At 38.3% G+C, this 14,540-nt stretch overlaps 1 protein-coding gene across 1 annotated transcript in view; it reads right to left on the bottom strand.

The window, feature by feature from the left end:
- The window catches only part of Ryr3 (ryanodine receptor 3), a 369,815-nt gene that overhangs the window by 135,299 nt on the left and 219,976 nt on the right, over positions 1-14,540 (bottom strand). Inside the window, exon 44 of the mRNA XM_047539293.1 lies at positions 14,271-14,406. Within this exon, the coding sequence (XP_047395249.1) occupies positions 14,271-14,406 (136 nt within the window). The remainder of the gene's footprint in view (positions 1-14,270; positions 14,407-14,540) is intronic.

Below are 14,540 nucleotides of genomic sequence, written 5' to 3'. Positions count from 1 at the left end.
GAATAGACCCTTCATAGAAGAAACACAGTCAACAAATATGAAAAAATGTTCAACTTCACTAGCAATTGGAGAAATGCTAATTACAACTACACTGAGATTTCACTTCACTCTAGTCAGAATTATCAAGAATACAAGTAACAAAAAATGTTGGTAAGGATGTGGGTGAAAAGGTACACTCACTCATACATTGATGTTGGGACTGCAAATTGGTGCAACCACCATGGAAAGCAGAATGCAGATTCTTCAGAAAACTTGGAATGGAGCCACCATTTGACCCAGTTATCTCACTCCTCATCACTCCAAAGGACTTAAAATCAGCACACAATAGTGATGCAGCAGCATTCATGTTAATAACAGCTCAATTCACAATAGCTAAACTATGGAACCAACCTCAGTGCCCTTGAATAGATGAATGGATAAAGAAAATGTACATATATACACAATGGAACATTACTCATCCATCAAAAAATGAAATGATGGCATTTGCTGGTAAATGGATGGAACTGGAGACTATCATGCTAAGTGAAATAAGCCAAATCCAAAGAACGCAAGGTTGAATGTTCTCTCTGATATACGGATGCTGACCCACAATAGGTGGGCCGGGGTGGGGGGATGTGGAGGAAAAGGGAGGAATGGAGGTTCTTCCGATTAGACAAGGGGGAGTCAGGGGAAGGGAGAGGGAATAGGAATGGGAAAGACAGTAGAATAAATAGGACATAACTTTTCTATGTTCATATATGAATACACAACTATTTCAATTCCATATCATGTACAACCACAAAAATGGGAAGTTATACTCCATGTATGTAGGTCAAAATACATTCTACTGTCATGTATAATTAAGAAGAACAAAAAAAATTTTTTTAAAAGAAACATGGGACAGATGAGGAAATTGCTTTTGGTTTTGTTTTCCAATAGGTTAGGTATACAGATAGAAAAAAAATAAAGAGTTTTAGAGCTTGTTCAAACAACATAAAACATAACTTCTATCTCAGGAGAAATTCTAACTTTGAGAATTTGATCCCTGAGTCAAGACTCAAAGGCAAATCTTTTTTTTTTTTTTTATTTATTTATTTATTTTTTTTTACGTTTACATAGGGTAATGATGTTTATTATATTTTTCCCCTCCCCCCCACCCCTCCCACCCCTCCCACCCCTCCCACCCCTCTTTTCCCTCTACACAGTCCTTCTTTCCTTCATTCTTACTGCTCTCCTTAGCCTAACTCTAAACCTAACCCTAAACCTAATGCTAGCCCCTCCCACCCCCCATTATATGTCCTCATCCGCTTATCAGCGAGATCATTCGTCCTTTAGTTTTTTGAGATTGGCTTATCTCACTTAGCATGATATTCTCCAATTTCGACCATTTGCCTACAAATGCCATAATTTTATCATTCTTCATTGCGGAGTAATATTCCATTGTATAAATATGCCACAGTTTCTTTATCCATTCATCAACTGAAGGGCATCTAGGTTGGTTCCACAATCTGGCTATGGTGAATTGAGCAGCAATGAACATTGATGTGGCTGTATCTCTGTAGTATGCTGCTTTTAAGTCCTTTGGGTATAGGCCAAGGAGTGGGATGGCTGGGTCAAATGGTGTTTCCATTCCAAGCTTTCTGAGGAATCTCCACACTGCTTTCCAGAGTGGTTGCACTAATTTGCAACCCCACCAGCAATGTATGAGTGTTCCTTTTTCACCACATCCTCGCCAACACCTATTGTTGCTTGTATTCTTGATAATCGCCATTCTAATTGGGGTGAGATGAAATCTTAGGGTAGTTTTGATTTGCATTTCCCTTATTACTAGGGATGTTGAACATTTTTTCATATATCTGGTGATTACTTGTACATCTTCTTCTGTGAAGTGTCTGTTCATTTCCTTAGCCCATTTGTTGATTGGATTATTTGTATTCTTCGTGTAGAGTTTTTTGAGTTCTTTATAGATTCTGGAAATTAGCGCTCTATCTGAGGTATGGTTGGCAAAGATATTCTCCCACTCTGTAGGCTCTCTCTTCACATTTCTGATAGTTTCCTTTGCTGACAGAAAGCTTTTTAGTTTGAATCTATCCCAGTTGTTTATTCTTGCTTTTATTTCTTGTGCTATGGGAGTCCTGTTAAGGAAATCTGATCCTGAGCCAACAAGTTGAAGATTTGGATCTACTTTTTCTTCTATAAGATGCAGGGTCTCTGGTCTGATTCCGAGGTCCTTGATCCATTTTGAGTTGAGTTTTGTGTAGGGTGAGAGATAGGGGTTTAGTTTCATTCTATTGCATATAGTTTTCCAGTTTTCCCAGCACCATTTGTTGAAGAGGCTATCTTTTCTCCATTGCATATTGTTGGAACCTTTGTCTAGTATGAGAAAATTGTATTTATTTGGGTTTGTGTCCATGTCCTCTATTCTGTACCATTGATCTACCTGTCTATTTTGGTACCAATACCATGCCGTTTTTGTTACTATTGCTTTGTAGTAGAGTTGAAGATCTGGTATTGCAATACCCCTGCTTCGCTCTTGCTACTGAGGATTGCTTTAGCTATTCTAGGTTTTTTATTCTTCCAGATGAATTTCATAATTGCTTGCTCTATTTCTGCGAGGTACATCATTGGGATTTTAATTGGAATTGCATTGAATCTGTATAGAACTTTAGGTAGTATAGCCATTTTGACGATATTAATTCTGCCTATCCAGGAACATGGGAGATCTTTCCATCTTCTAAGGTTTTCTTGAATTTCTTTCTTTAGTGTTCTGTAGTTCTCATTGTAGAGGTCTTTCACCTCTTTTGTGAGATTGATTCCCAAGTATTTTATTTTTTTCGATGCTATTGTGAATGGAGTAGTTTTCCTAATTTCTCTTTCTGAAGATTCATCACTTATGTATAAAAATGCATTGGATTTATGAGCATTGATCTTGTAACCTGCTACTTTACTGAATTCACTTATGAGTTCTAAAAGTTTTCTGGTGGAATTTCCAGGTTCCTCTAAATATATAATCATGTCATCAGCGAACAGGGATAGTTTGAGTTCTTCTTTTCCTATTCGTATCCCTTTAATTTCTTTGGTTTGTCTGATTGCTCTGGCTAGAGTCTCAAGGACGATGTTGAATAGAAGCGGTGAAAGAGGGCATCCCTGCCTTGTTCCAGTTTTTAGGGGGAACGCTTTCAGTTTTTCACCATTTAGAATGATATTAGCCATGGGCTTAGCGTAGATGGCCTTTATAATGTTTAGGAATGTTCCCATTACCCCAATTTTTTCTAGTGTTTTGAGCATGAAGGGATGCTGTATTTTATCAAATGCTTTTTCTGCATCTATTGAAATAATCATGTGATTCTTAACTTTAAGTCTGTTGATATGGTGAATGACATTTATTGATTTCCGAATGTTGAACCAACCTTGCATCCCTGGGAAAAATTAATAAAATAAATAGTTGGTTCTTTGAAAAAATAAATAAAATTGATAAACCCTTAGCCACACTAACAAAGAGAAAAAGGGAGAAAACTCAAATTACTAAAATTCGGAATGAACAAGGAAACATCACAACAGACACGAGTGAAATACAAAACATAATTAGAAGCTATTTCGAAAATCTATACTCCAACAAAACAGAAAACCTTGAAGACATCAACAAATTTCTAGAGACATATGAACTACCTAAACTGAACGAGGAGGACATACACAACTTAAATAAACCAATTTCAAGCAATGAAATAGAAGAGGTCATCAAAAGCCTACCAACAAAGAAAAGTCCAGGACCAGATGGGTTCTCAGCCGAGTTCTATAAAACCTTTAAAGAAGAGCTCATTCCAATACTCCTCAAACTATTCCATGAAATAGAAGAGGAGGGAACCCTACCAAACTCGTTCTATGAAGCCAATATCACCCTGATACCTAAACCAGACAGAGACACATCAAGGAAAGAAAATTTCAGACCAATATCCTTAATGAACATCGATGCAAAAATTCTCAACAAAATTTTAGCAAATCGCATACAAATATATATTAAAAAGGCAAATCTTTCTTGCTGTTGTACATTAGATGAACCTAAGGAAAAATTTTCTTCTAAATCATGTTATTTCTTATCAGATTGATATTGATATCTATTGATGTATATTTATATGCTACAAATATATATATGAAATTTTATCTATACACTGACATCTGTAAATTTGTATACATATGAAAATTCATTTTAATATATGTGAAAACATTGATATATAAAATCTATCAAAATTTATATATATGTTTATATATATACCAAATAGTGTTTCTATTGTCATAGGCTATTGTATTGTATATTCTTGTGTAACAAATACCTCAAACAACAATCAGTATTTGTTGTCTCAGTTTCTGCAGGTCAGGACTTTGGGAGTGGGCTAGCTGGGTGGTCCTAGCCTGGGCCCTTGAAGCTGCAGTAACAGGGTTGGCCTGTGGCTACAGTCTTCTGCAGGCTGGTCTGGGACTGGAGTATCAGCTTCCAAGCTCACTCACATGGCTGTTGGGAGGCTTCAGTTGCTTGCTGGATGATAGGTACAGGCCTCAGTTCCTTACTATATTGGCCTGTTCCTAGGGTTTCTGGAATGTCATCATGACATGGAACCTGGCTTCCCACAGAGCAAATGATCCAAAAAGAGTAAGGCAGATGTGGCAGTGTTTTTAGCAACCTGTAACCTATCATCATTTTGCCATATTCTATTCACTAGAAGTGATTCATTAAGTTGTTCAGCTCACACTTCAAGGCAGAAGAATTAGGCTCCATTTTTTGGAGGTAGGATCAGATAATTTACAGACATATATTAAAATCATCACCTCAATTTAAATTATGATTAAAGAAAATATTTATGAATCAATTTAGAAATGTTGCACTTAGAACATTAGAATGGGAACCTCCAAACACCTGGCTCCTCATTCTAGCTTTGTAGCTAGTCACTGTGTAAGTATGCACATTGCATGATCTCACTGGGTCTCATCTGTCCTGTTGAGATACTCGTGCCCTCTCTAGTTTCAGAAAGTTTGTTAGTTTAATCCATAGGAAGAGATTGTTCCCACCATGTCCAGAAGCATGGAGGGTCTGAGCTTGCTGTCCACATGCTTGAAGTTAATTTGGGCTCATCTGTCATGTGCATTCCTGCATGAGCACACCTAATGTGTCTCCAGCCCTGCAGCTCCCACCTTAGACCACAGCTGCAGTCCTGTCCTAGAGCTTGGCTTGCTGACATCCTCTTTTACCACTTAACCTTCTGCACTGCAGGTAAAATTCAAGATTGTAATCACAAACCAGGAGAAGTTTCATTAACCTGAATTTAAACAGCTCACCAATTTCTATTTACTTTTCATAGCTCAGTACTTCAAAAAGAGTCTAAAAGTTTTGTAAAGAATTTTGCCTTCTGATATCATCCAATGTACAACATCAAAAAGAATTCGTTTTTATTAAGCTAGAATCCATATGAGAAAAATTAGGAGATGCTAAAAGGGTAAAATAATCACAATAATATTATGGTAGAAAGAGTAAACATATTCTTGTAAGAGAGAAACCAAGAAAATGTTGAGTGATATTGTGTAGATTGTAAGATGCTGTGTTATGCCCTTGTCATTAGGCAGTTTGTAAGATGTTGTCATGCCCTTGTTTTGATGTTCATTGAACCTAGGTTCATTTATGCCTGATGCAGTTTACTGATAGGAGGGACACTTCAATAAAAGTACCAGGAGAATCAACATATTTAAGAATACTCTTAGTCATATATGGAACTCATGGTTCACCACTTTCAAATGTTTCTGGCTCCCAACACTTACTAGGTTGCATGTCCATTCATCCTCCTGGTTGTCATTTTTCATTAAAAGAATAATGAAGCTAAAACTGAAATTATTGGAGTAAAAAATGGAGGCAAAAACAACCGTATTAATCAAGCATATTTAAGTGCTGTGATTCTTTCAGTCACCCAGTGGAAATGCTGGTGGGCCAGCCACAGTTTTTGCCAGTAATGATGAATTGAATTTAGCTCTCCCCGCAGTGATCAGCACTATGGAGTATGATGGGGATATGGAACCACAATGTGCAGCAGAAGTTGAAAAATCAGACAAGGAATTCTATATTCAGTTTGCTATAGAAATCCATTTGCCCAATTAGGCTTCTTTTATCTGTGTTTCATGTCTTCAGAACTAAGCTAATTAGGCTGGCTCCCACAACCAACCAGGAAGCCATCCCTTGATTATGTGAATTTGGACATCTGTGGGGGGATGCAGAGTGTACCCTGCAAGAGAAAGAAACTGAAATCTAACCATTGTTGCTAATTAGAGAGGGAAACAAGGAAAAAAATTTTCCAAAAGCTTCATAAGGTAGGAAGGACAGCATGTTCCAAGAGAGAGAACATTCTCCTTCTAATTACCTGTGGCTCAGAAAGCTTGATGCCGACAAAATCAACTCTGGAAAAGCTGAATATTGACCTTGAGGGCATTTTTCAAGGGAGAGAGAGAGATTTGAGGTAAACTAGTTTTGCCCAAGAGCTTACAATAATGTTTTTGCTTGAGCTCCAAAATAAATAATGAATTTAATAACAGCATGAATGTTCACAATGCCTTTCTTCAAAGACTCTCATTGCTGTGTTCATATTACTCCCTTTCCCCCTGACATTCTGGAGCAGCTGGATGGAAATGGAAATGATTTTCCCACTTTACATTGTTAAAACAGTCACACTCACCACAGGGACAATGAATAGAAATGCAATGATTTTATCTTCAGCTCATCACCTTTTCTTTCTCTGTCTTCTAACTATTGTTTCTGTTTCAAAGTTCCATTTAACTCTTTCTTCCCATTCCCTTGGCATAAACTCTCTACCCAGGTAAATCCATTTCATCCTTCAGGAACAGCTTGAACATGGGATCCCCATGGTCTTCTCAAATACCCTGGATTCATTCTTTGTGTCTGCTCTTCTCACTAGGCTCTGTATTTCATAAGCACAGGCTCATACATCTGAATTATTTAACCCTATATGCTTAAAGGTCTTGCTAACATCTGGTATATAATAGACATTTGAAAAATATTTCTAAAATAAATGCATAAACTTTATTGAGACTCAAGACAGAGGCTTAGAATGATTGCAGGGAAAAACTAGGGTCACAAGCCATCACTGCATTACCAGACCACTGCCAGCCTCTGCTTCTGAGAGCCTGGGTTGTTCATTTCCTCAGACTTGAGTTAGTCCCAAGGAAAGGAAGAGCTTCCCCAATCAAATCCTGCCTAGTGAAAGAGAACACTGAAGGGCCCAGCAAGAATGAGTCTAGAGATATTCTTGTTCACTTAGAGATTCACAAGGCAGGGATGGTGATGAGGACCCAAAACCTATTTTCTGTTAAAGACAAACTTTGATATGGTACCAGGAGATGTGTACAAACCAGTCATTACAAGCAGTGAGGACACATGATCTTCTCCTTAGAGTCTTCCAGTCTGAGAAGAGAGAGGTTTATAAACAATTGAGTCTATAAACAACTATCATAGCAAAGAGAGCAAACCAGGACTGTTTGCCCATTGGCATGTTAATTCAACCATTTGTTGAGCCCACTACACTCTAGTCACTGGTCTAGGAACACAGCACAACTAATGAACAAGACAGGAAGCCTGGATCTCAGAATGAGACAAGTGGAACAGTGACCTGATCAGACCCCAGACCTGTCATAGTGCCTCTCTACTCTCTTGCAGATATATAAGAAATAAGTGCTTATGATTTCATGCCAGTGAGGTTATAAATTCTTTTGGTAGGAAACAGAGGCAGCTTGGAATAGGGGTGAGAGTAGAAGCAGGGAATTCAGTTCCTACGCAAATGCGGTGGTTCAGGTGAAAGGTAACAAAAGACTGGAGTAGGATGTGACCAGGGGAGATGAAGGAAAGCAGATGGACCTCAGAAATCTTTTAGATAACAATTTGCTGATGAACTGGATATGAGGATAAGAGGCAATGCTGAATAAAGAATGCTACCTGAGCATTGGCTGGAGTAGCTATAAAGTTGGCAATCCTAGTTAAGGAGATGGGGAATCCTTGAGGAAGAACAGGTTTGGAGTGATAAGTACAGATTCATCACTAAGATGTACAACATGTGAGATACCCCTGACACGAGTGGAAACACCAAGCAGGCAACAGGATATATAGGTCTGGGGCTCAGTGAAGAGGACAAAGCTGGGAACGTACATTTGGGGATCATCAGCATGTCTGTAGAATTCAAAGGAACAGACCTAAAAAAATACACGGTGGACTGGCATATAAGTATCCTAGGAATTTTGGGGATGGGCATTTAATCACAACCCATGTTAAAATTTTGCCCATCATCTAAAATTTGGGCCACGTGGCATCTTAAAAAAATGTGTAATAAAACTTGAATGGAAACCTAGAGTCAGAATTGATGTGTGCTTGCTCTGATAGAGTAGATAAATATGGGTATTTTCACTGAGTTGATGGAGATTAACTGGTGATGAGCACCAGGCTCATAATTCTTTCATTTTGCATAAATAATGTTGATACAGCAGGTTTTTTTTTCCCATTTCAGCTTTAGCTTAAATCCATAATTTTATTTAGGTATCAGGCTTCATGCTATTGTTATCAGTGAAGTGACTGATGAAGACCACATGTATATAGATTCTGGACATTTGGGTCTACTGTCAAGTCACTTGGTTAGTAGCACCACTGAGCCCCATAGGAGCCTCGGAGAACATACACTCAGTGTGAAAGTAGTAGAACCAGACATCCTTTCACCCAGACCAGATTTTCTGATTTTGTTGCTCTGGATATTGTTTTCCCATTAGCTTCTTGATTTGAGGCATTTGTTTTCTATTATGTAGATTATTTTTACTATCTACTTAATTCCTTTTTTTTTTTTTTTTTTTTTTTTTGGTGTTAGTACCAGGGATTAAGCTTAGGGATGCTTTATCATTGAGCTACACCCCCAACCCTTTCAATCTTTTATTTTGGGACAGGGTCTTGCTAAGTTGCCCAGGCTGACCTTGAACTTGTGATCCTCCCCCATCAATCTTCTGAGCCTCTCAATAATATCATATTCTATCTTCTCTTACCACATTTGCCTCAAGTGTCTCCTGAATACCACACTGTGATGATGCTCACATATATCTTGAACTCTTTTTAAAATTCTTTACTTTGGCTAACTTTTCCAGAATTTGCTGTCTTTCCGACTGTACTGTAAAGTTGAGGAAAAAAATGTTTTATACATTTCAGTCCTATCCAACATCAGTCTTTAGTATCAACCACAAGAATAGTTAGCACATCCCTTTCTGACCCTAAAAATATGAATACATAGGCAGAAATGAATCAAATGATTCTTATCTAAACCTCACATGACTTCAAAGTTAAGATGGCATTGGAACTCTTGACCCAAATGGATGTATGTCTGCTATCTCAAGGGCCCATCACTATGATCTCCCTACACTCCGTTAAAATCTATACTCATTTCTTTCTTTGAGATGTTATTCAACACATGCTTTCTTCCCTAGGTGTTCCTGTACCACCTTTACCAGATTCCAATAAACAGCATTTTCTTGTCATGCCAACAGTCACTTGTGTCACTACATAGGTAGGTGTGGTTGAGAGATTTTAGTATATTCCAGGCATGTTTCTGATAATTCTACTTGTGTCTGCTCAGTTTCCTGCTTCAGGGAAGAACTTCTAGGGTTGGGCTATCACTTCTCACAGTCCCTCATGGATTCTTTGCCTGTCATTGACAGATGCCAAAATTATGGCCACTGGTAATAAATCTGCGCGGGCATGCAGATTCAAAGCTGCAGAACAGTATGTTCCTCCCACATGAGTTTATGGTCTGAGGGAGATATCACTAAAACACTCCAAGGAATCCAAGAAAGCACAGAATAACTTTCCCTTTGTGCAGACTAGGAGGAAACCTGTCCCTTCTGAGAAGCTACATTAGACAGGGATTTGTCACAGACACTCAGACACATCTGTGTGTAGCCTGGCTACCCAGTCTGCCGCTGCTGGGTAACGAGGAGCTTCATTACTCCCAGAGTTAAACACAGCCCAAGGCTTCTCAGTGGGTTAATAAAAATAAAATGGAGAAATGACTTGCTTTAGGAAGTTCTTTTAAAGATAAATCTTGTTTGGGAAGATTTACCAAAAACATTAAGAGATACTAGTAAAATTATCTTGGAAGGAAATTGCAATTTTATTATTTTGATATAGCAAAAGCTTTGGATATTTCTCTTAGAATTTTTTTTTAAACATTGGCACTGAAAAGTAATTACATAATGCCACAATTTATTTTCCTTTGTTTGTCAGGGAGAAGGCCTCTGGTGTCAGACTGGGATCAAATCCTGATTTTTGTTTCTTCCCCCTGTTTGACTCTGGACAAAGGATTTAACCCCTCTGAGTTTCAGGACTTTCATCTATAAAAAGATTAAGACAATTTTACCTATCTGTTATGGTCTGTGCCCCACCCCCCAATTCACATGTTGAACTGCTAACCTCCAAGGTGATGGTGTTTAGAGGTGGGAGGAGGTTAGGTCATGAGAGGGGAGCCCTCGTGTGTGGGATTAGTGGCCTAATGAAAGAGGCCCAGACAGCTGCCTTGCTCCTTTGACCATGAGAAGGCACTGATAGAGCCACATATGAACCAGGAAACCTCACCAGACACCACATCTGCCAGGGTCTTGATCTTAGGTTTTTCCACCTCTAAAGACTTTAAAAAATAAGTTTCTGTTGTTTTTTAAGCTACCCAGTCAATGGTGTTTTGGTATAGGGGCCCAAACAGACTAACATACTATACCATTGGATTGTTATATGATTTAAGTAAGTTCATACATGTAAAAGTGCTTTGAACTATGCCTAGCACATGGTAAATGCTCAGAGTATTAGCTGTTATCTTCCTCACCACGAATTGTAACCACGCCCCCATCATTCATTACCACCCATCACCCATTATCACATCTGCCATTGCTAACCATCACCTACCTTGATCACCCCCACAACCTGCTATCACCACACAACCATCATATTCAACCATCACTACCATTACCATTCACACCCATTATGAGAATACCCACTATATCTCACCATCACCCACCATCATTTAACACCACCTACCATGAACACTCTTGTCTTCTACTGTGACCCCTATACCACCTTTCATCTTTCACTGAAGAGCAGAGGATCTGTTTTGCTGAGCAGAGGTCATAAAATTATCTCTTAGATATAAGAACTTATGCAGGGCTTGGAGATCCCCCAAAATCTATTCATTAGAATCTTCCTGTTTCAATACCTTAACATTTCTAAGGGTTATGAACAACAAAAATAACTAACACAATTTCAGGATTACTATGTTTCTGGCATGGTGTTAATTTTAATTTTCCATGGATTATTTCATTTAAGTTTCATAATAACTTTGTAAGGTATATGCTACTATTGTTTTAAGTACAAAAAAGAACTGAGGTTAGGAAAAATTTACTAACTTGCTTAAATTCACACAGCTAGTGAGTGACAGAGCCAGTTTTGATACTCCATTCTCCTGCCCGAACTCTCTCATGTTATTGTGAATGAGCTACTCTTTCTCCTCCTGTAGTATTCAAAAATATACTTTTTAAATACTCTGCATATCTATCTTTTTCATGCTCTTTCCTCTGATGACCTACTCTCAACCATTTCAGCTATAAATGGTCTATTACAAATCTATTCAGTATCTGTCTGCTGACTGATTGATTTCTATCCTAACCAAATTAGGGGCATCTGTATTTGAGTATTGTCACTGTAAAATCAATACGATCTGACTGAAATTCAGTTTACTGTGCTTCATCCCAAACCATTTTCTCCTTATTTATTTTCTTCCTACCTCAAATCTCTAAGCTAGAATGTGAACTTTGCTTTCTTTTTTCTCTCAATTCACTGAGGTTGGCATCTCATCATTACCACCATTCCCTGTGATTTCTGTCTGGAATTTGGATATTATCTCCTCTAATCCATTTCTACCATCCCTGTTATAATTCATTCCAACCTGAGCACAGAGCCGCCAGTGGTACCCATAAGGCTCTTCTCTGTTAAAAAGGTTTCCCAGTTCTCCATACACCAGAACAAAACTAAACTTTTCAGCTTTGCATTTATGTTCTCCCCATTACAGTCATCAATCTACCTTTTACACCCCATCTTTGACCACTGCCATCCATGTAGCTACCCTCTGGATTGACAAAGCACTGCTTCCTGAGAATAGTATGCTTTAGCCATTAGTCTTTAGGTCACTGAACATGCTGCTGCCTGATTAGATAACCTCTTTTGCATCTCTGTATCTGGAAATCTGACCTTTCAAAACTCTTCTCTAACATCAGCTCCTCCATGAAGACTTGTCCGGTCTTCTCAACAGGATATGGGTTTCCCCTCTTGAAGCTTTTCAGTTCTCCCTGATTTACTCCACTTTTTAAAAACAGTGTTTTCTGTCAATGTATACTTCCCTCAAAAGACTATAAATTCTTTGAAAGCAGAAGCTAACTTCCTTTGCCAAAACCAAATATGGTCTTTGTGTTTTAGAGGTATAATAAACATTAAATTAAAATGCATATATCTGCCCACTGATGGGCCAATTTGCAAGAGTTTATTGTATTATAAAACTGTACCATAGAGACTATGCTAAAAAGACATAAAACAACCTAAAAGGAAAGGGGGCAGACAAAACATTTGGTATAGAGTTGAATTCCATATGATTGTATCCAATTAGCAAAAGGAAGTGCTGGAATTTGGGCAATACAGATGGGGTATAGCCAGTGGTTTCCTTTTCCTTCGAACTCATATTCACATTTCCATTAAATGACTCATAAAACTCTTGACATGACTGTGAAGGTGGCCTAGATGAATAAATTGGTCTTGCCTTGCTCTGGTTTGTCCATTTACATAATTTAGTGAGATGTATGAATTCTTAATAGTCACTCCACATATTCCAAAATCCTCTTTATACTGTTATGATAACTCTGTGTCAATTCAGAAATATGATTATATGGATAGGAAGTGGAACAGATTATTAGAGGGTACTCTAAAACTACCCTGAAGAGAAGCAAACAAGTTAGCAAAGACGTGATCAATATATGAGGCTGCAGTGAAGAAAATATAGAGAGAAGCAGAAGAGAGTTGATAAGGAACCTGGCTGGGTGAGTCCAGGGGAACAAAACAAAGGCATCTCAAAGTATGTAATCCAGTCAGGACTGGGGAAGCCCCAAGAGAGTAGAAATTATCCAAATATTAAGAAGCAGTATGGTGGTAGAGAGGTGTATGCAATATAGGAGAGCAGGCGGGTGGGATGGGAGTACAGGGAGCCAAGTAAAGCACATGCGGATACAATTATCACATCATGCCAACATATTTTCAGATAAATTCTTAGAACAATTGGCATGATTTTCTATTAGCTGCAACCCTGCCTTTGGGAGCACTTAGCCAGACCAGTTGGATTCATTAGCCTGGAACCCCAAATAGAGAAGGGACAAGAACTATAACTTAGGCAAATATGAGTGAATTAGTACTATAACAAGTACTAAAAACAAGTACCTGGTAACAAGATACTTGTTTCAAGAAAGTACTCCACTTATTTTGCACAATATTCAGCACATTATTATGGTTCAACTAAAGAATTCTGGTAGTGCTGGAATTCATTGCAAATGGAAAGTGATTTCTATTGAGAAGAATACTATTTAGGGTTGTGAAAAATTTTGTTTAGTTACCTTTTATAGTTATTCAGTTATTCTTGATTTTTTTATTCACTTGCCCACCCACCCATCCATCCATTCGTCTATCCATTCATCCAATATTCTATAAGATCTGGAAAATAATGTACATTTAGCTCTCTGAAATAGTTGAGAAGATTTATTAATAAAATTCCCTCATTTGCTGATAGTATAAGAGGTACAAAGAGGTGACAAGTCCAAGCCCATGCAATGAATTTCTTGCTGGACCTGGGACTAGAGTTTAGGGCTCTGTCTCTGGATTCTACTCTTGATCCTTATCTGGCTTGATTCTCCCAGAGAATCTTGGAAACTTGACCTTCAAAGCTCATCTCTAACATCGGCTCCTCATTTCAACAGGATATGAGTTTCTCCTCTTGAAGATTTTCAGATCTTCCTGACTTACTCCACGTTTTAAAAACAGTGATCTCTGTCCATGTTGCCAAGCACCTGTACAAACCCTATCATATTTATTGATAGGAAGCAATGAAAATGACCCCTTTTTCCCTTATATGTATCCATGATTTTACCATCCTGGGTATAAAAGGGACAGAAAACCCCAGACTCACTGTTTACGAAGACGGCAAACCTCAGGAAGGACAGATAGCGCTCCCCTTCAATGGGGTTCCAGCCAACGTCAGGGTATCCTTTGGCCACAAGCATGGGGCAGCTCTGTAGGCCACAACCTGCCAAGTAGGTCACCACCTGGAGAGAACAGTACAAAAGTAAATGTCTGTGAACACCCATTACACTACTATATTTAAAACAAAACAAAACAAAACAAAACAAAAAAACAGCAGCAAAGAAAAAGTGTTGGTGAGGAAATAGAGATATTAGAG

The sequence above is a fragment of the Sciurus carolinensis genome, chromosome 2, assembly GCF_902686445.1.
Source record: "Sciurus carolinensis chromosome 2, mSciCar1.2, whole genome shotgun sequence".
In the NCBI taxonomy this organism is placed as follows: Eukaryota; Metazoa; Chordata; class Mammalia; order Rodentia; family Sciuridae; genus Sciurus; species Sciurus carolinensis.
The sequence above is the reverse complement of the archived record's forward strand: the minus strand, read 5'-3'. Positions and strand labels throughout refer to the sequence as shown.